We start from the raw sequence: 22,353 nt of genomic DNA on the forward strand, positions 1-22,353 counted from the left end.
ATTGCTTATTGTTCTCATTTGACTGTTTTGAATTCCTATGATTTTATTTTCCCACCGCCTCCCTCTGCAGCACCACCGTCGACCGACCTCACGATGCTGCTCCTCTAGCGAAAACCGTCTCCAGGTTGCGTTCATATTCTACACGCATACATACACACAGGCATGCCTACACACACCCACACTCAGACACACATATCCACACACTCATACACACATACCCACATAACACACATACACACATATACACACTCATGCCTGCACACAGACACAAACACACGCCTACACACACACTCACACACACACACATATATACACATATACACACATATCCACATACACATATGCCTGCACACAGACATAAACACACACGCCTACATACACACATATCCACACACACACGCTCAAAAAAACACGTGGTTTGGAAAAACATAATTTCAAGATGTCAAAATTCAAAATATTTTTTTTTTTTGAGTTGTATCACTTTCTTTGCGGGAATGCGATATGCTCTTAAAGCATCCAAGAACTCATTTTTTCAAAGTGAACACGCTCTGAATTTTGGGAATCTGAGCTACAATTAGAATAAAGACATTGGTGTCAACGTGACAGTGTTGCTTTAACTTATGCTTGGTTAATTTAACTACCAAATACATAATAACATAGGGATTGGTTGGTGGAGCTATCAATAAGTGCATTGGTACAAAGATTCCAAAGCTCTTGATCAGCAGAAAAAGTGACATTTGTTTGGAATGTAGAAACAGATAAATATTTGTCAAAGCCTATTTAATGAACAATGCTAAATTCGTGGAAAATAGAGAGAGAAAACTGCTTGAACCCCTTCGAGTGATGAGGTGATTTCTTCTAACGTGGGGTGTATGTAACCCCAACCTTTTATTTATTGTGCAATCTAAAGAGTTTGTCAAATTAAATTAGAAAATATCCAATGGTTTTTGCATTATTTTTTTACATTGATACAACTGAAACATTACCGTAAGTGGCGTATAAACTGTACATCTAAATAATGCGAAACGTTTAAATGCGTAAGTTTAATTCTTCTGAGTTTTTTAGATACCCCAACTCACCAGTCAAGGGATAAAGCATTTTAAATGTACTAAAGATTTGAAAATAGTGCAAAAACCTATAAAGTTGATCACTTTTGTAAGTTGACCGCATTTCTCAGGTACACAATTAGTCCTATTTCATATGTATCAACCTTTAGAAGTTGACGGCTTGTTTAAGTTGACCACTAAAGTACTTATTACACTGCAAGTGGTCAGCTTGCACAGGCGTTACTTACTGTGCTTTAAAAAACTTTCACCGTGTTTTGTTTTCGATCGGTCAAAGGTTCTATAATAGGGTGGTTCGAAAAAATTGATTTCCTTATTTCTCAAAAGTTTTAGTTAGATATCAACAATTGGGGAAAAATAATAAAAGAATTCTAAGCTGATATCTTCAGTTCGCGCATGAGTTGAAAGTTTCAAAAAATATGCTACAAATTGAAATTTTCAGAAAATATTATTTTTTTTTTTGTATTTTTTCATAATGCAACAGCAATAAATTATCAGTGTATAGCGTAGTTTGAACCTAAAAATTTTTTTTATAGCATTTACATAAGATCTTTCGTTTGCGGATACGCCTTAAATTGGGCTAAAATCTCCTGCACAATCTAAGGTGAATGCGCGAGTTGAAGATCTTATGTAAAAGCTATAAAATATTTTTTACGTTTAAACTACGCTATATACTGACAATTTTTGACAGGCAGCCGTAACAGCGCACGAAACTTAATGTACTACAGGATAATTAAACTGTTTTTGCATCTGAAACTATTAGGAGTTCAACACAGGCATACATACATGCGTGTGGTGTGCGTTTGTGTGTGTGCGCGCATACCTGCGGAACATTATCCAAAATGCACCTCGGAAAAAAGTGCAAGGATCAAAAGCAAAATCCTATGACAGAATTTTACTTCAGATTATATTAGTAGCAACAATGTACTGATTTCTCCATACAATGAACAATTTAGTTAGAACTCATAATACTCCGAAATCATTAAATATTTCTAGCTGTCGCGTTTTTCTGAAAAAAAAAATCAACTTTTATCATCATATTATGATTACCATCTTTGATTTACTTGCATTTCATAAGTACTTAATAAAGATTTCAGCCACAGTATTATAGGTGCCCTGAATATTACACGTACGCAATTTCAAGTTCGATGCGTACAAAGGCACTAAAAGTATTTCTTTTTTAATACACATATATATGTATGTGTGTGTGCATTTATAACAAATATCAGTTTTAACTCAGAAAAGTTTTATTAGTTTCACTTTAAAATTCTAAATTCCATTGCAACGCTAGACGAAATATTAGCCATACTCTACGAGTCGAGACTCCAATATTATAACTGCTTAGTGACCATTCATTAATTACGTAAGGATGATTTTTGCAATTTTTGTCCCTTCCCCCATGTAAGGGTGTGTAAGATTTTTCAAATCCTCACCCAACCCCTATTCTTACGTAAGATTCCATTTCGTTTTTCAAAATAATAAAGTAACGAATCTTACATCACAGGAATTGTTATTAAATTCACTATTATTAAATAAAATCTTTTTTGTGCAAAGATATATTCAATAAAAAATTGGAATCTAGACTCGATGTTTTTTTTTTTTTTGACATTTTTTTGTATATGATGCGATACTAATTAAAAATAAAACTTGCCATACATAGTGCGATTCTATTTTACAATATTCATTTTTTATAAAACAAATAAAAAACAGCTCCTCATACGTTTTTTACCTTCCCGACGCAAATGAAATATGACCCCTGCCAATTCGCAGTTGACCGCGCGATTTCTGATATAAAATATCGACTTGGAAAATATTACGTAAGAATGGGTTTGATCCCCCCCCCCCCCAAAGTAAGGGTATGTAGAGATTTTTCCAATCTCCCTACCCTCGGAACCCTTACGTAATCAATGAAGAGACCCTTATACTCTAAACGTTATTCATATAATACTGCCAATTTTGGCTCGTAAATATAACAAAAAACAATTCAAGATAAACGAAGACTGAAAATTTTACCTTCATTGGTTTGGTTTTTATTATCTTACTAGCTGCGTGCCCGGCGTTGCACGGGCTACCTAAAAAATGTAAGAGCAGTTCAGTTGATGCTTTTGTAGTACACTGACACTAGTTTCTAACGCGTTAAGGAATAAATAAATGCGCGTAAAGCAAGGTTTGCAAAACACCAGTAAAACATATTTTTGCCAAAACACCTCATCAACGTTAATAATCGTTATCAATCATACAAGTTATGAGTACATTTTTAGTCAGCACAAAAGGGGAAAATATATGCATTATCAACTATAATCTTTACTCACGTTAAACTGAATTACATCTGATAGACTATATCGGAAATATTTATGCACAATAACAATCCACTTTTTACATAAAATAGTCTACTACCCGGCGTTGCCCGGGTGTTTATTAATGCAACATACCACTCAGATAAATATTTGGATGGATTCTATCCACATGGTCGTACAAGAATTACATCAATCCGTTTTCCAGGTACAAACCCTCAAAGAACTCAAATAACTTGTAAATCACTCATTTACTTTACGACGTGCACGGTCCTCCTCGAAAATGAAAGTTATGTCATGTGACGCGTATTTAACAAGCAGGCTTGAACAAAAAAAAAAAAAAAAAACAGCAAAATTTTGCTGCAGATTACGGCAAAATAATCGAAAAGTAAACAACTTAAACACCCTGATTACAGGAAAAGCCTTAAAACAAAAGCCTAATTTTATTTCTTTATATTCGAGAAAAAGAAATGGCAACAGATCTTTCATCTCAATGATTTTCTTCACGCTGTAAATTTTAATAAAAGCGTTCATCCGGAAAGTTGAGTTAAAGCACTGAATAATAATTTGAATGGAGGAAAGCCTTCGAAAAATAGTGATTTGATTTTGAAATCTAAGAGTCATAATTAATAATTTTTAATTGATATCTCCGCTAATTATTATCGGAGAATTATGTTAAATAGCCAAACATGAAGACGGGAGGATTACGAATCCATCGATACCTGGTTCGATGGTCAGTTCACTGTCGTTCGGGAGAAGAAGCTTGGACATAGATAGATAGATAGATAGATACTCAGATTTTATATGTATAAGATAACGATAAGTAAATATTTTCTGAACTGTACGTTTTCACAAGTATCAATGCCACCCATAAATGTTTCCAGTCGGCGCTTACGTGGATAATACCATTCTTTCCCTGCTATAATCATATTAAAGTTTTCCAGAACTCAAAAAGTTTTCATGTAACTCGAAAAACTCAATTTTACGAGTTGTTTTAAGAAAACTTGATCTGCTGACAGACTCGTATGATATTGATTTCTTGGACAAGCCCTTATCCAGAGCTTAATTTTGAAAAGAGATCCTTTACTTTTCTGATTTCCCAAAATGTCATGATTCACACATTCACCTTCGTGCTAGATCTACTATTTCCTACATCTATTCTAAATTAACTGGACATTAAATCAACTGTATTTACGAAAAACTGAATAAACAAACTACTCGTACATTAGAATTTCAATTATAAAGGAAGATTTTTGTCTCATATTTCTGGGGTTTGTAAATTCTTGACTTTACTCTAACTACTGCGTCCCTTTTGAACTCAACAAAAACAATTTCTCTCTTAATTCATCCTACATAAAGTTATCACGTAAGGAATCTCACATAAAATGAAAGCCAAAAAAATTCAACTTACTGCGGAATCCCATCATATTTGTTCAAATACTGCAAGCTACTTTTCTCGTTCGTATTCAGCAACGAAATTTTGCAAGTTTTTAGCTCCGTTATAAAACTGCTAAATACTATCTGCAGTAATTTATGAAACAACAAGTTTAGATTCTGATGTTAAGGTTTAAGCCTCGCGTTTCCCGACAGTGTTACTGTAGCTGAAAAACAAACAATCCGAGCATCGGATTTTAATTCACTTCAGTGCGTACGAGCTGCTGCTACTTTCTTTCTTTTCGCGCTATTGTACAGGATTATTTTTGATGAGGACTACAATCTGAGTGTCTTGCCTCCCTTACGCATGATAAATTTTTCCTCCATATAGTACAGAATACATATGAAAAACACATGAAAGAATTTACATGGGCCGTGGTAGCCTGATCGGTAAGGCATTGGACTCGGGACCGGAGGGCCTCGGGTTCGATCCTCGCTGGTCGAAGACCCACCGTCGTCATTAAAGGGGACTGGGCGACGTTAAATATGCTCGTGGTCTCAATGTCCTCCAAGTGAAACGATACCTCTGGGGGTGCTAGTACTAGGTAGCTATTAGCTCCTGGACTAGTTCAAAATTCTCATTAACTGTTCGATCCGGTGATGGTGCTGCCATCTATCGGTATATAAAATAATGGAGGCAAGGCACTTAGTATGCAGTCCTCGACATAAATACAGTTGAAGTCAGTTGTGACTCTTGAATAGAATAGAATAGAATAGAATTTACATCACAAAGAGGAGTAAGTATTGTCCATTTTCCACAGGAAGGCACTTGACTCCTTCTTAGTCACGTGGTATCTGATGATTCTATCGCGCTGTTTTCGGCACAAGGTATATTCGAGTCATAGCATTTTTTTGTAAAAACAGCAATTTTTAAAATGTAGGAATAACTTAAATAACAACAGACAAGAGAAGTAAGTGATGTAAAGGGCATTAAGACTTTTTTTGTATATTAAAATGCACGCTTAAGTTAAGGCTGTCTGGTTGTCTCATGTAGAAGCGCGTGGATTGCTTACCGATCACCCCCGCGTAAAATTAACTCTGCGTTTGAGCAGGCGGGGCGAAGTGCCTTCTCGTGGAAAACGGACAATACATCCGGAGCGAGGGTGGAAATTGAACCCACCGCCTCAAGTGTGTGAAGCAGTCGCTTAGACCACTCGGTCACTGAGGCTCCAGGTATTGCTGCTTTCCATGCGTATCATGAAATTATATTCTTCGTTCTTCTTCTAGGTATTATATATACTTCGAAGAGTACAAACGGGCTATAGTTTAACAGAACAAAAGCACCAACAGTATTTAACAGGTGATAAAACATATTATTTGCAATCCTTTCGGTACAAAATTTTTAGATTACTGTTGAAAGTTATTTCAAATACACTCGCTGTCATTCGATATCACTTACGTTCGCTTCTGCTAAAATGGCTTACCCCAAAAATCAACAGACACACCTGATATATAATACGCACCTCTGTCGCAATAGCTGCTTAGCCTCTCACGCTAGAGGGAAGGGGTGTTAGATCGGTTTTTCAAAATGTTACATGCATAATTTAATGAAACTGGAGACTGATTCACAGTATGCAACACATAGCGCGGTAAAAAGTGGCACTAAAAGAAATTAACTGGCATTTTGTGTAGAAATTAACATCGTGCGTATAAAATGAATAACCTGGATGCATCAATTTGGTTTTTTATGTCTTGACACACCAGTTTTCCCTGTATCTATTACAGAGATGGTTTAACAGTTGGGTAGAGTCTTGAAGACAGTTCAGCCTTTTGATCCAAAGCAGGAGTCGAACAACCCCATGTTCCAACGTTCTTCATCTCTTTAATACAGAAAAAGTACCTTCAGTATGGAGTACGACCCTCAGAAACTAATACAGTACATTGATGATGATGATGATTACTTATTCCTCCGGTCTAGCCGCAGGTTAGACCAGGTTCATGAGCCCAAGAGTCCCCAAAAAATCATAAACCAGGAGAGGACTGGAGTAAATGTCCTCTCTTTCCAGTCCCGCACAATGCAAAAGATGATCTGGAGATGCCTGCACTAATCTACAACTAGTACAGGTCTCAAAAATTCAATTAGGTCTTTCTCACCTAAATGAAATGAAAGACACCTAATGTGCTCATTTGCAAGCCTACTGATTGTAGTTTGGACGACTCTAATCCGCCTTGATGGAGAGGGCACCACCTGCGGACTGCCTATTGTACCAGGGGTAAGTCGGAGGAGTCATCCATAGTTCTTGGTTCAAAGTTTTCATTTTAGAACAAATTTCTGAGCACGCCCAAGTTTTTTCGACCCCAAATGTTCAGTGGCATCTTCCTTGGCCAGGAAGACCGCTGTGTGTTATTGCCAAAGAGACCAATGTGGAATGGAATCCATTGGAGGTATATCTCATGTTGCTTGGTGAGTTCTTTAAGATTCTTATGGATTGAGACAGATGTTTTGTCTCCAACGTTTGTCCAGTTGCTAAGATGCTGGATAGCACTGCGGCTGTAAGATAAAATACAGTACGTACACTGCACTATATGGTCGTCCGTAAGTTTTATCACTCGTAGTATAACCGGTAGGATGGAGCCCTAAAGACTGCTGATTTTTTTCATTGAAGACCAGGAGCAGAGTAAACCTTGATCCGACCTTTCCAGAGGCATTAATTTGAAATGGAAACTTGGAGAATTTTGTGACCAAGACAGATTTATTCTGCACCAATCACCATTAGCGTACACGTTGGATTTTCAACAGACAGGCCTCGAAGCGGTGACTCTCCAGTTGCAAGAACAAAGTGTGTCGTATACCTTACAAACTGGAATAAGAATTGCTGTCAAAGTGCTTACGTAGTATTTTTTTTCCTATTTAGTCAATTTTCATTTAATTCCCCAATCACTAAATGGGACTGCAAGCGAAGACAAAATAACTTTTCTTTTCCTTAAATGGACTTCAGTTACTGCTATTTCTAATACAAGAAAAAATGTATTAACCCAAATTTTGATACTAATATTCAGAATGGTTGGAATCCTTAAAATATGATGAAAAAAGTCTCCTTTTTTTCTCTTGACGAAAAAAAAAAAAACAGCAATTAATCCTCTACGTCCTTTTCATTATACTATATCCTTCAGCCTATATTTGTATCCATTATTAAATTGACGTCCGTGCGTTTATTCATGTTCATTCATCAATGCGCTATCTGAAAAAGTGTGAATTAACTATTTTTATTCTTATTCGTATCACTAGCAGAGTCAATATTTCCTGCTCTAATTGTGCGAGAAGCGATAATTCGCCTCCTATATCGTCTGAAGCCTTCCAGTTCTTCTAATTGCCATAAAAAGAACGTTTTGCTTTTTGATCGCATCATTTAGAATGTAAATTGCGAAAAATCTCATTAAAACGGGCGACCTATTTTAATTGAGACTTTTGTGGAGTGTGAACACGGAATCAATGGAACAGAATAATAATAATAATAAAGAAACAAAATAAGAAAAAGTCTTTTGATTCTATAAGCAGTTAAAATCCCCCTTTCAACTGCTTTCTTTTTTTATTCTTTCATAAAGATCTCTGCTTATTAGTTAGTTAAAAATAAATCTGCGCCTTCAAACATAATTTGACTTTTTTTTTTTTTTTTACATTCTACAAGGTAAAAATGCAATGAAGATAATTTCATATAAGTTCCATACGAAAAGCTAAAACAGAGGAAGGACACAATTAACCCAGGAATGAGATACAAGATGTCGACTTTACAATTTTAGATCAGTTTTTATGCTTCATGAAAGATTTGGTAAAGTTTAGGCATGGCCCCACTTACTTCTTATAGACCGTGACAGTCGCTGAAATTCTTGGCAACAAAGAGGGCGCTACAGGGAATCTCTGTATCCATTACGTTGTCGTTTTCGATTTCGATTCCGAGTCACAACTGACTACAACTGTATTTATGTCGAGGACTGCATACTGCCTTGCCTCCATTATTTTTTATACCGATAGATGGCAGTACCATCACCGGATCGAACAGTTAATGGGAATTTAGAACTAGACCAGGAGCTAATAGCTACCTGATGCTAGCTCCCCCAGAGGTATTGTTTCACTTGGAGGACATTGAGACCACGAGCATATTTAACGTCGCCCAGTCCCCTTTAATGACGAGGGCGGATCTTCGACCATCGAGGTTCGAACTCAGGACCCTCCGGCCCCGAATCCGACACTCTACCGATCGGGCTACCACGGCCCGACGATACCGTTGATTGGAGGATGCAGGGTTCCTTTCAGCGCCTCTTGCGGTCAAAATGGGTGACGTTCAATCAAAAATAAACAAACTTTGAACCGTTGACACTGATTGGTGGATGCATGAGTAGCATTGGTTTAGCACAGAAAAGTCATAAATTGTCAAGGCCCGTTAAGCGTCTGCGCCATCTGGTGGGACCATGGTTTAGGATAACATGTTAAAGTATTGCTTGATCGATTGAATGAATCTTCTAATATAAACGCTTTCATCTGATTTGTCATTTAATGGAGGCAGGAGGGAGATTCTCCATTGGATTTAAGAAAATAATGAATTTACATATACCAAGGACATACGTAGTGTGGCGTGGTCTTTATGCCACCACAAGTGATGAACTGGGGCGTGCTTCTCTGCTGGAGCGCTGAATACTTACGCTTGCTGTCTACCACGTTTCCAGATTAAGATAATTACGAAGCGAATCAAATATTGCGCTCTGCGCTAATAGCATCAGTAAATGGCATTTCATCACTTTTGATGTCATGTGCAGAAGCGTTAAAAATGAAATTAAACCAATTATAATAATTGAACTTACTAAAATAATTTTTTAAAAAATATTAAATTTTGTAAATTATTTTTTAAATGGTCAATATGTTTTTAAGCATGCTCTTTCAGAAAAAAATACTTTTAAAATTTCGGAAACGACCCCATTATTCTCTCATTCTATTTGTAGTTGACTTTTGGATAATTATTTCAAAAACTGCACTCTAAAGCTTAAAAAAATTTAAAAGCAAGTGAGAGATTTTAGTCTTGAATGAACTGTAAAAACTGACGCTAAATCATAAGTCTTGAGATAATAAGGTAGTTTGAAGCGAGTTTCTATGGCTTAACCCAATTCCAAAGCTCGAGTTTCACGTTTTTGATCAAGCTCATTCTGAAGCTTGAATTCTAAATGTTGAATAAATTTTAAATTTAGAATTTGAGGTCAAATGCTGAAGCTAGTTTCGGTTTAGGCTAGTAGATGTTTCAAATTGTTTTGATTGTACTTTCTGGGAGAAATATTTAGAAAATGATTTCATTAAATTTAGACATGAAGATATAATTTCTTAAAAAATGCTTTAGCCAGCTACAGAGCTTGAACTAGTTCTAAATCCGGAATCTGATTTTTAACGCGCAACTGAATTCTAAAACTTCAGTTCGAGGCCTACACATTAAGTTACTTAGTATGTCAAAGTTCGAAAAATAATTGAATCGAAGTTACAAACAAAATAACTTGAGCTACTTTTTCTAAAATAAGTAATACGCTTAAGTATTTTAGTCATGTGAATTTACAACATTTTCTTAATTCGGTTTTTATGAGTCAAAAAAGAACAAACACAAAGACATGTTGCATAGGTAATAATAAACATTTAATTTCTCAAATAAACAACACATTGAACAGTGAGTAAAAACGATTAAAAACATGAATTTTGATTGATTGGTCAAACATGTATTATATACTATTTTCAATCAGCACTTCGCACACACGGTGTTCCAAAAACAACAATCAACTTTCATGAAAACACTAATCCATTGACTTTCTTCACAAGTACTTGCAGAAATACTATTTTTAGAATAAATAATAGCTCCGTTTCCTGAAAACTGGGTGACAAAACATAGGAAGAAGTGCTGCACCAGCGAAAATAAACAGGAACTACTAATCTAACACATCCACCTGACCTAACGCTTCTTGATTTCTTCGTTTGGAAAGAATGTGTTCCGTTCCATGGTGGAACGTTGGTCTCTGTGCGTCGATATGCAAGGTTGATAAGTTTAATAGTTTAATGTACTAAACACTCTCTCTCTCACACTATATATATATATATATATATATATATATATATATATATATATATATATATATATATATATATATATATATATATATATATATATATATATATATATATATATATATATATATACATATATATATATATATATATCACATTAAACATGCTGATCGTGAAACTGGATTGTTATTTTTGGCACACCATGTATTTTACAGTGTGATAACGGAACACACATCTTTCTGGTTTTAGATAAATCAGAGACGGTGTTAGAGTGGGGAAAACTGTTAAACTATTTTCTTAACACTAGAACAAGCGTGGGCTTGAAATAGATACAAATGACTCAAAAAATGTTTTTACATTAAATTTTAGTATTGGTAGACTCAGCAATATATGTATTTGAACAGACGATATCTATAAGTTTTAGGTTTCTTTGCAATGCTCCATGTTAAAAAACACTGAAGAAAATCAACTTTTGGAACGTCGTATGGGCTAAGACGACATTTAGGCAAGTTAGTTTTAAAACATTTTTTGTTTCTCCAATGTAGCAAAACCTTTTCACAGTAAATTCTATATTTTCCTATTTTTTTTTTTACATATTCAAAATAACTTCATGAATGTGTAACAGTAGGTAAACTTTGTGAAAATATGCTTTAAAGAGCAAAGCAATTATATTTTTGTACTTCTCACTGAATCAGTACTAGTTTTTGATATTTAATCCAGTTTCGTTAGAAAAAAAATGCCCCCAGGCTTTTCCTTTTTGTATTGAACTCAAATAACTAGCAGAGGTCCTGAAACAAATCTTTGCCAGAAACTATGACTTGTGCTCAGGCAACTAAAAGGTTTTTGAATTTTTCTGTCAATTCAAAAAACTCATTATCTACCATTAATTATCGGTATTATACGGTAATGGATAAGAATATGACTTTCTTTACATCAGTCAGGACTATCCACACCAGAGAAGGAGTAACTTTAGTAATTTTTATCGTTTTCGAGAGCTGCTTCAGTGATTAGTTCTTGTTGAGCAGGTTCTCAGTCTTTGAGGCCGTCTGTCGGTCCTTCTGCAATAATCCATGCGCAATCCTTCCCTTTCACGGGTTGCACATTGACTTGTCTGCGTTGTCTACGGATAAAGAAGGATTGCGCAATGATTCAATGATTTGACAACTAGTCGAGATGTCAGCCGAGATACCATTTCGTTTTCGGAAAGGATACACCGAGTGTAAACAAACAAGTTGCCAGAAGATTTGCAACTATGGTGACACTTTTATTGATTTTCTCCGGAACAATAAAAAATGAATCAATAAGATTTGCCTTCAACATGGCACTAATCTGTTCTAGCCAAGCCAAACACGTGATTGACTTTACCAAATGGCCCATTTTTTTTTTACATCTAACCAATCGTTCTGGTAAACGCCGAACAGACACCTCGATTGTTGAACCTGCCTAAAGGGTCAGGTTTTAAGGAACTCCACTCTCTAGCTCAACGATGGATGTTTGCTACCCTGATGTCACATGTGCATGCTCAAGACAGTGCAAATAGCATGTGATGTCAGTGTGGTACGTGCGGTTGTGATGGAGTGTAACCTTCTCTTAATATTCGAGCCTTAAGTACGTATGTGATTGCTTGACATTCCGACCGACAACAAGGTAGTTCAAATTATTTTCTTCTCACTTCAGCGGATTTTTTTTAAAATAAAGGCACAATGATGACTTTAATGATTCAAACAATTAAGCACCCAATTTTCGTTTGCCAGACATTTTTTAATTTTTAATCAGCATTCAACAATAGCATCGTTTCATACAGATCTGTTATCTTGCCACACAGTCATGCATTTGAAACGTATTCCACGATAATATATTCGCCTGACTCTTCGTTCTTAAGTTCAACGATTTATACAGTGGAACTGTTTACGGCGACAGCGAAAGAATCAACAAAATACATTTTGGCACTGTATTCAACACCCCAAGATAAAAAAAAAAGACATATAGCCTGATACATTATTTGGCTGGAATATAATTTAATTTTGAACTTATCTGAAAGTGTATTGAATCAAAAAACACAAATTGGAAAAATCGTGAGCGCAGACAATGAAAGTTATTTGCCGAAATATCAGCAATGACTGAACAAAAATAAAAAAGACTGATGCAATTTTTGATGTGTGCATTATAAAAAGATTGTCTCAACAGTATCATACTCAAGTTTTCTCTATACATTAAAAAAAAAGTAACGTCAAAGAAATTGTTAAAGGATGTCTGTGGCGGGTCTGCGTGTCCAGACACCCCATAACACCTACAGCCTTGAAATTTTGCACAAAATTACTTCCAGTCCTGGGGGTGTGCACCTGAGGTTTTTTAATTTGAAATTTCGAATTAGTGTTTTTGTAACTATTTGTTAAGCTAAAATTTCACGTAAATTGCTTCTTAAAGGGATGAAATATTTCCCACACCCCTTAATATCGTATGTCGTTCGAAAGAATTTTTTTTCTGCATCAAATAAAGCTCGTTCCAATTTTCTCCATTAATTAGAACAGTATATGTAAGGGTTTCTATATTAACAAACACTCTTAGCCTCAACTCAATTCAAGCCCTTAGCTGAAGAGCAAAATATATTACTAGAAACCACAAACTTGAAAGCGACTTTTCTAACTTACGGGATTGCCGTTTTGAAATGCTCAGGAGCCCCGTAGCACCTATAGCTGTGCAAGGTAATACAGGTTAGTGCGGAACCCGGGAAAAGGGTGATCTTCAAAGCATTTTTTAAAAGTAAATATCTTGGTTGTGCATACTTATATTAAGCTATTTTTGTCTTCAGGCGGGAGAGGGATCATGATCTAATTATGAGCTCTTTACTTGAGTCCTTCTCTTTTCCACAGGAGGGTGAGATATACAGTCTGAGTAAAAACTTTAAGTCCAGTGCACTTTTTTGAGAAATTGGACACACCTTAATCTTAGGATCACAAAGTCATATGAGTGATAATTATTAACCTTAAATACAAGTAAAAAAGACAAAAAAATAATAATAATAATAATAATTGTAAGTGTTTCATTATCAGAAAATATTACAGATCAATATTTGAACCTGAGTAAAATCTTTAAGGCCAACATAGAAAAAAGCATATGAGGACAAAAAATCAAATATTTATAAGCTTGTGTGGGAGACATTTCTTCAAATTACTTCAAATATTCTTGTTTTCATGAAGGAAACTAATTTTTGACAAAATTCGGGATGTATTTTTTACCATTCAACTTCGATGGTAGATTTCAGCTCTATTAATGAAGTAAAATGTCTCTCCTTTGCATAAACTCTTCTTGCTAAGTCACCCAATACGTTCTCTATTGGGTTAAGATCTGGAGACTTAGTTGGTCATTTCAAAGTTTCAATATTGTTTACCTGGAGCCTATTTTTTGCACTGTTACTCGGATGGATAGATGCATTGTTTTGCTGACATTTTCGATTTTCTCCAGCAATAAATTCAGCATTTGGTAAAAGATGACTTGGAGGACATTTTGATATGCTTGTGAGTTCAATTTACCTGAAACAAACGCAACTGAGCACACACCATTGTAAGCAAAGCACTCTCAAGTTCTGACAGAGCCTCCATCTAATCAGCGCTTGTAGAATATTTTCTTTTTCTTTTCGTAGAGCATACCAATAGTATTTCCGTCCGTTTGGTCCATCCAAACTCCACTTCTTTTCGTTAGAAAACGTTATTTGTATTCATTGGTTATCCCAGGTTATGATTTCCTAGCTAAAGTTGAAACGCTCTATATTGTGCATTTTCAATAAATGAGGTTTAAGCAATTTTGCAGCATTAATAAATTTCCACACCTTCTAATTGTGTTATATATCGTTTTTGACAAACATTTAAATCTATCGTCTGAATAAGTTTCCTGGTTGAGTACTTTTCAGGTAATGTATAATTTCCAAACTCTTCTTCCATGACGCGAAGACAAAGCTTTAATTTTTTTCTGATTTTCTTTTTACCCTAATTGTGTTTAAATCAAACAAAAATGTTGACTTCAGTCTTCGATCTTCCTATTTTTTCGCAATAACACGCCTAGTTATCCTTGTTGAGGAAAAAGCTTCAATTTGCCCTCTTTCTTGAACAGTTAACTTCACGATATCGTCACAAGTAGGACAAAAACTTTGAAGAAATTAATCACAAAACTGCAAGTTGAAGGGTTTCCACAATCTTGTTAACTGAGGTGACATTTATTACAGTATAATTACTTGCAGTTTTTTAAAAATACTTGTAACCATAAAGTTTTTACTCAAGCTGAAGTGCTAACTTTGAATAAACCACTGCTTTTCTGGTTATTGCATGCTTTACAAATCCTGTCTGTTGCGTTATTTCTTACCAATGAACGTTAAAAATTAATAATACAATAATATAAAAATCCCTTTAATTTCATTTTCCTTTTTTCAAAGAAAATTATACTGGTCTTAAAGTTTTCCCTCAGGCTGTATTTTAATTTTGTTCGAAACAAAACTCGTATCGTGTTTTTTTAATCTGATTTTTTTCTAATAGATGATTCAAATCTTTGTGAATCAAATGTGACTGAGAAGTAATTTTCAGAAGTTAGTGAGCATCAGCGAGCTGGGAGCGGAGCCCCCTAGTCAAATAAAAAATTCCACCAAAATAGACCGACAACCTTTTCACGAGCTTCGAGCTGTGCGGGAAGCAGAGTAAAAACTAAATAAATGCCGAATGAGTAGATAAAAAAAACGAGATGAATATTCTTCGAAGTAGTTCTAGTGCAGCAATAATTAATCTTCTGGGAGAGGGTGAGGTGGGTTTGGCCATACTAGTCCTTATATATTTTTAAACCACCTCATTAGAACTACCAATATTCGTTAGAATTAAAGGGTCTGGAAGAGGGGGGATTTTACGTCCGAACTTTTCCCTTTAGCTGTGTCATTGGCTTTCAGCAGTCTAGAAAGCAAGCAGAAAATGTGATGTTGACTATCTCCTGTTAAACATTCGATTGCCATTTTTCTTTTATTTTAGCAGTTTCTTTGAAATCTCCGACATTTCTGATGAATAACGTGTTAAACTCTGTAGAAGTTAGTCCGTACTTAATCATTATTACATAAAATGGAGGGGAAGTGAATTGATGGAAAAGGTATTGTCCGTTTTCCCGAGAAGGCACTTGACTCGTCCTTTATCAAGTGGTACTCGATGATTCTGTTTCACTGTTTTCGGCAGAAAGTATATTCGGATCATAGCATTTTGTTCTAAACGTAGCAGTTTTTAAAATGTAAGAATAACGAAAATAGCAGCGGACACGTGAAGCAAGTGATGTAAAGGCCACTAAGATTTTTTGCACATTAAAATGCACGCCAGGTTAAGACTGTCTGGTTGTCTCATTTAGAAGCGCGTGAATTGCTTTTCCGATCTCCCCCGCGTAAAATGAAATTCTGCGTTCGAAGAGGTGGAGCAAAGTGCCTTCTCGTGAAAAACGGACAATACCTATGCGTTCCACCGGTACAGCTTACTGAAATCATTATGTGGTATGACGGGTAAGCCAGAAAGTTGAAACCAATGATGCAGCAGACAGTAAGTTTTTATTTTTCGTGGAGTAACTTTAGAGATTGTATTCTCTAGTTTTCTTTAATTGGTTAAGGAACATGGAAATACTTTCACTCCTCTTAACGCCATACGAATTTTCTATGATAGATCCACCATTAAATCCTCAATCCCTATTCCTTCAGAGACTTGTCAACTGAAGCCAGTATGTTCGTCACCATTAGAAGAACTAGTTAATGGTCCTGGACTTGCTGAGGACGGCTAACATAACGTGTTATGTGTACCCGTAATTCTATAAATTCTATGAGCTATAAAAAATTATGTTGAATACGTATGCTTCATTTTTTTTTTCAGTCTGATTATTTTAATTACTTGACTTTGAGGATGACAAGAAATTAAAGTAATTCAACAAACGATGCAACTATCTTCTGGAGAGAAAACTAATGTTTTGTCCGTTTTTCACAAGAAGGCACTTCGCCACGCCTCCTCGATCGCAGAGATCCATTTTACGCGGGGTGATCGGTACGTAATGCACGCGCTTTTAAAGGAGACAAAACCAGACGTCCTTAACCTGGGGCGTGCATTTTAATGTGTAAGAAAGTCTTCGTGTTCTTTACATCACTTGCTTCACCTGTGTGTTGACATTTTAGTTATTCTTATATTTTAAAAACTGCTACTTTTACAACAAAATGCTATGATCGGAATATACCTTCTGCTAAAAACAGCGAAATAGAATCATCGGATACCACGTGACGAGGGAGGAGTCAGGTGCCTTCTCATAGAAAACGGACAACAGTTCAACAAGGAATCGGACAAATATTTTCTAGCTTTATCCGTAGGTTTGTCATGCGAACGCGGGAGACACCAGGTGTGAAAAGGTGAGACACCATCTAGTGAAAATATAACGAACTGTAATAAGTTTAAACTGCCGGGAATGATGCCATTATTTAGTATGCATTAAGTGCTATACTAGATTTAAAAAGAGGAAGACGAATGACGAATAGAGTTAAAAAAAAATCATTGACTTCTTTCATTTAATATAAAGACTAGTTAGCACTTTCTGATTTTGATAAAACATTTTCTTAATTTTGAAAAAAAAAAAAAAAAAAAAAAAAAATAGTGCAACAAAAATGAATTTAATTTAGGGTTCAGTTGTGAAACTTATTGGTAGGCGACGCGTTTCAAAAATTAGACTAGCATTTTGTGATATACCATAAATATGTCTTTGAAGACCGTTTTCTTACTTTCACGCAATAAAAAAAATGGAAATTGCAAATCTAAGAAAAAGTTTATCTCGTCCATCTTATGTCTACATGAAAAAAAATAAAAGCAAAAGACAAAAATTTCGACGCTTTACTTTTCTAAGTCAACAGAAAAAAGTATATTGTAAATCAAAAGAATATAACACTGATCATTCACTTCACTTCGTTTACTCACAAGAAAATAAAAAATAAAATGGAAAATAAAATAAACACCCATCCCTCACTTTTCCATATCCATACAGAACAAACGTAAATCAAAAACCGGACAAGCTAAAATTGAAGGAAAATTGAAAATCAATCGAAAATAATACCAGTAGCTCACTTCCCCTCTTCTTTACTTTCATTTACAAGAAAAGTAAATTCAAAATAAAAGAGAACATTACCTATACTATATCGTCAAAAAATTCAAATTGAAAACATAGAAAAACAGAAAAATCGTTAATTTATCCACACATGGAAAAAATAACACGAAAGTAAAAGAACTTAGCCATCACTCGCTGTTTTTTTTTTTTTTACGATAGTTCGAATTTTTAAAATAAGAGACACTATCTAGAGTGGTTGCGTTTTCCCGAATTTTCAGCAATGACTTTCTAGATACACTGAAATGTACTATTTTTCTCAGTGAAATGGGTCAAATAATTATATTATATGTACATATAAAAGATATATCTTTGACACGAATAGTTGTAAAATGTCTCTGATATTAATACTGGAAACGCGTCGTACGTCAATTCATCGCACCATGACTTCATCACGGTACACAATTCCCCGGCTAATAAAATCACCGTGGTCTTAATCAAGTGAAGATCTAAAAGAGGTTCATAAAGATGACTTTCCTTTGACAAGACCAAAGATAGTCTAAAACTACAGTTGTAGGTCTGCAATTTTGAAAAGTCCAGGAAGAGAGACTCCGAACCCCGCTTTGTGCTTGCATATTATTTATGCTCGGTTTTGCACGGTAATTATTTTCCTCATAACGCGTCTCTGGGGTGAAAATTGAGCGAAAATTATTTCTCTTTAAATCTAACAATTGAGTCCGAACTTGCTCTGAATTCCTCACATTCTTTATTTTACTTAGTATCTGTAATATGCAACATTTATGATTTCTTAAAATATTTTTTCTTCAGTAATTATAATTGTTTGCACTTCCAGTGAATTTAAACATATCGCATGATCCGAATAAGTAAACAAAGCATTTTTAACAGCAAAGATATGCATAGAAAAGGCCACACTTATTATGAATCCTGCGATGAATTTGTACCGTTATGAGTTAAAGCGTTCTCGTATTAATTGCTTCGCTACCAATCATTTTTGCCATTGGGAAACAATGCTGCAATAAATTGACGCAGAACGCTGGAAAACAAGACGAAAAATTGTTTTTCTTCACTAAGCACGGTCCATTTCTTCCTGGTCATGTGGGCCTTTTGCCCCCGCGGTGGATTTTTAGGCCCAAAGAGGAGATCAGTCCGACAGTCCTCTAGTCCCGGTCATCGTCTCGGACGGCGCTCGGTGAGTCGTAGGGGGTGTGCTTTAGGGGCACGTGACTCCTCCAGTCACAGAAGGTGTCCGAGCTGTTACAGAGCCTACAAGTGCAGCTTTCTGCCTCCAGGAATTCGTATAAGGCTAACTCTCGGTCAGCCCCTATCTCGCAATTTCGCAGCATCACCCTTCGCAGCACCTTCCGGTCGTGGACGCACACAGGGTGGTATGAAATCTTGTAGGGGAAGCGCCAATCAGGAATCTGTAACGATAAAACGACACAATAAGTTGAAATTTGAAAAAAAAAGAAAAAAGGAACAACATGGTGAGGTACGTTTTGTAAAAACATAGGGTAGATCATAACATCGTTTGGCAAATTCTACAACAACACAGTTAGGTAGATCCAGGGACAACATCGTTAGCTAGTTTATTGAATAACCCAGTCAGGTAGATATCGAAACAACGTCGAAAGGTAGATACTTGAAAAACAAAGTTAGGCAGAACCTGGGAGCAGATGGCTAATCCAGAAGGTGAATCCTGAAACAACATTGATAGATAAAACATGAAATAATAAATCAAAGTTGGACTTTGTTCGGAGCAGAAAGACGACATGGTTTTCTACACTCAAAGCAATGAAGTAGTTCAGTAAATTACCGCCCATTAGCCAGAGCTAAAGCAGAAATACGTGAAATACACCGCCAGCTCAGTCATTTCCAGCCGAGGACTGCCGTTTCGTGCTTATTAGCTAGCATTATTTAGCTGGCGGTGTATTTCACGTATTTCTGCTTTAGCCCTGGCTAATGGGCGGTAATTTACTGAATATACCTTGCCTCGCGTTCAATCTTCGAGTTGAACCGAACCATTGCTTCGGTCACTCGTCTGGTCTGCTAATTCTATATTAGCTACCAGTTTGTTTCGCACTCTTGGCTTCCTTAAGAGGTTTTCCATCTCCAGCTCAGTCACTTTCCTATGCCGGGCTGATGAGTGCTAATAAGCACGAAACTGCAGTCCTCGGCTGGAAATGACTGAGCTGGCGGTGTATTTCACGTAATGAAGTAGTATTATCTATTTATTCAACAAACTTTTCTTCCAATGGATACCATCCCAGGGTTGCATACCAGGTGGAGAAACAGGCACGTTAGAATCAACGCTGGCTTCAAACTGTTTTAATTCTCATGAACTTACGACTTTAATAAAGCCATCCTCATTCTTTGTTTGGAAAGCCGCTGCTGCGCACACGTGGTACAATGTAGGAAGTAGGAAGTCATGTACTGTTTTAGGGAAATTGGGTTGCAGAACCTCTGTACTGCACGTGCAGGTTTTGGAGAGATACCTACTGGAAATGAAATTTGAAGCTGGACATAAGATCTTTCCTGGTTGCGCAAAGTTCATCTTGGCTCAGGCTATCCCTTCATTTATTTTAGGCTGTCTAGGAGTCCATAAATAGTACCCATTTTCAAGATCTGATTTACCTTTTCCTTTTACCCTCAATTACGGATTTATGCACTTGCTGTGTCTACCGTCTAGCAAGTGATATAAGCAACAACTGAATAATGTAGTTACTGATTTACATATAGTCTAGAACAATGGTGCCCTACCTACGACCCGCGGGCCATATATGGTCCACGAAGCTGATCCACGTGGTCCATCATTCCGTTTAATGTTACGAAATGAAAAAAATATTCTGAAATCCTCCAAAACTTCTGATCATCTTCCTTCGGTAGAATAAATAATTATTGCAGATTTGAGGTCAAGTAGTCATAAATTGGTTTCTGAAAAACAGATGCAAAGTTCGTGCCAACAAAATAATCATGTAGTAATGATGACAGCAGTTTTTGGTTTGTAATTGTCTCTCATTTCTTTGTTTTACCATGCTATCTAGGAAAAAAGTAATATAATTAAGTCTTAATATTTGTTCTGGCCCACGAGATTAATCTTAATATGAGGTATGTCCCGCAGGTAAAAAAAAAAAGTTGGGTACCACTTGTCTAGAACAATGGACAAGCTTTAGTAGAATTTTAGACGATGGAACGATGCAGCTACGTGACGCCTGAAAAAAAAAACAGAAGCCATGAAATACATGGCGCTATCATATCTGAAATGACAAAATAACATGATTAGGCGTAGTCCGTGACAAAGAACAGCACAACTAAGTGTGCTCCCGATATACAGAACAACATAGATGAGTGGAGGATGGAACTAACATCCTTTAGTTGTTACTGGAAAAATATGGCCAGATGAAGTATAAAATGACGTAAAGGTAAGGTTTGGTAGAATCTAAAACGATAGAATGATATAGTGGATGACGGAACAAGATTTTTCTATAGAATCCGGAACGACGAGAACGAGTGAAATATGGAGTAATGAAGTGACATTAGTGACATCGAGTGTAGACTTTATTTTGAACTAGTGTAAGATGATATGTGAGACAGCAAAGGTAGATGTAGTTTGAAACTTATAGTTCTGACTGGTGTCTGAAACAATGAAACGATATGAATGTGGAACGATAAGTTTAGTTGGAGCCTAAAACAGAGGAATGAAAGGTTTCAGTAGAATGTAATGCGACGAAACGACGTAGTTAGGTGACGTCAGGAACGAACTAACGACATGATTTTGAATATGCATACAGATAGAAATGCATTTGATGATGAAGCATGTATCATCAAATATAATATCACCTCATTTTTTGTTATTGATATAATTATTCGATGTTAAAGACTTTTTCTTAAAATAATGAGCTGATTTTTGAGAGAAGCTTAAACCTCTTAGTATCTTTTACTGGTGTAATGTTAATAAAAATATTCTATGCGCAAGTTTGAAGCAACAGTTAAGGCCTTTCCGGAAAGCAATTTTCAGTCAAAGTACTCTGAACTGAAAAAAAAAAAAAAAAAAAGAAAAAATTTGAATTTTGACATCTTGAATTCAAATTATGTTTTTCGCAATCACGAGTGTGTGTATGTAGGCGTGTATGTTTGTGTCTGAGGGGTATGTGTATGTAGGAATGTGTGTTTGTGTCTGTGTGCTGGCATAAGTGTGTGGGTAGTTGTGTGTATGAATGTGTGTGTGGGGGGGGGGTATGTGTATTTGTGTGTAAGCATATGTGTTTGTGTCTGGGTGCAGGCATAAATGTGTGGGTAGTTGTGTGTATGTGTGTTTGTATGTGTAAGTGTGTGTAGGTGTCTGTATGTATGCGTGTGTGTATGTTTTTGTGTGTGTGTATGTGTGCCGGTGTATGTGTGTGTAGGTGTATGTGTG

At 35.9% G+C, this 22,353-nt stretch overlaps 1 protein-coding gene across 1 annotated transcript in view; it reads right to left on the minus strand.

Moving 5' to 3' along the window:
- Nucleotides 1-19,096: 19,096 nt before the first annotated feature.
- The window catches only part of LOC129216694 (thyrostimulin beta-5 subunit-like), a 62,976-nt gene continuing 59,719 nt past the window's right edge, over nt 19,097-22,353 (minus strand). The window contains exon 3 of the mRNA XM_054850910.1: nt 19,097-19,360. Within this exon, the coding sequence (XP_054706885.1) occupies nt 19,097-19,360 (264 nt within the window). The remainder of the gene's footprint in view (nt 19,361-22,353) is intronic.

This window comes from Uloborus diversus, chromosome 2 (genome assembly GCF_026930045.1).
Source record: "Uloborus diversus isolate 005 chromosome 2, Udiv.v.3.1, whole genome shotgun sequence".
NCBI classification, from domain to species: Eukaryota; Metazoa; Arthropoda; class Arachnida; order Araneae; family Uloboridae; genus Uloborus; species Uloborus diversus.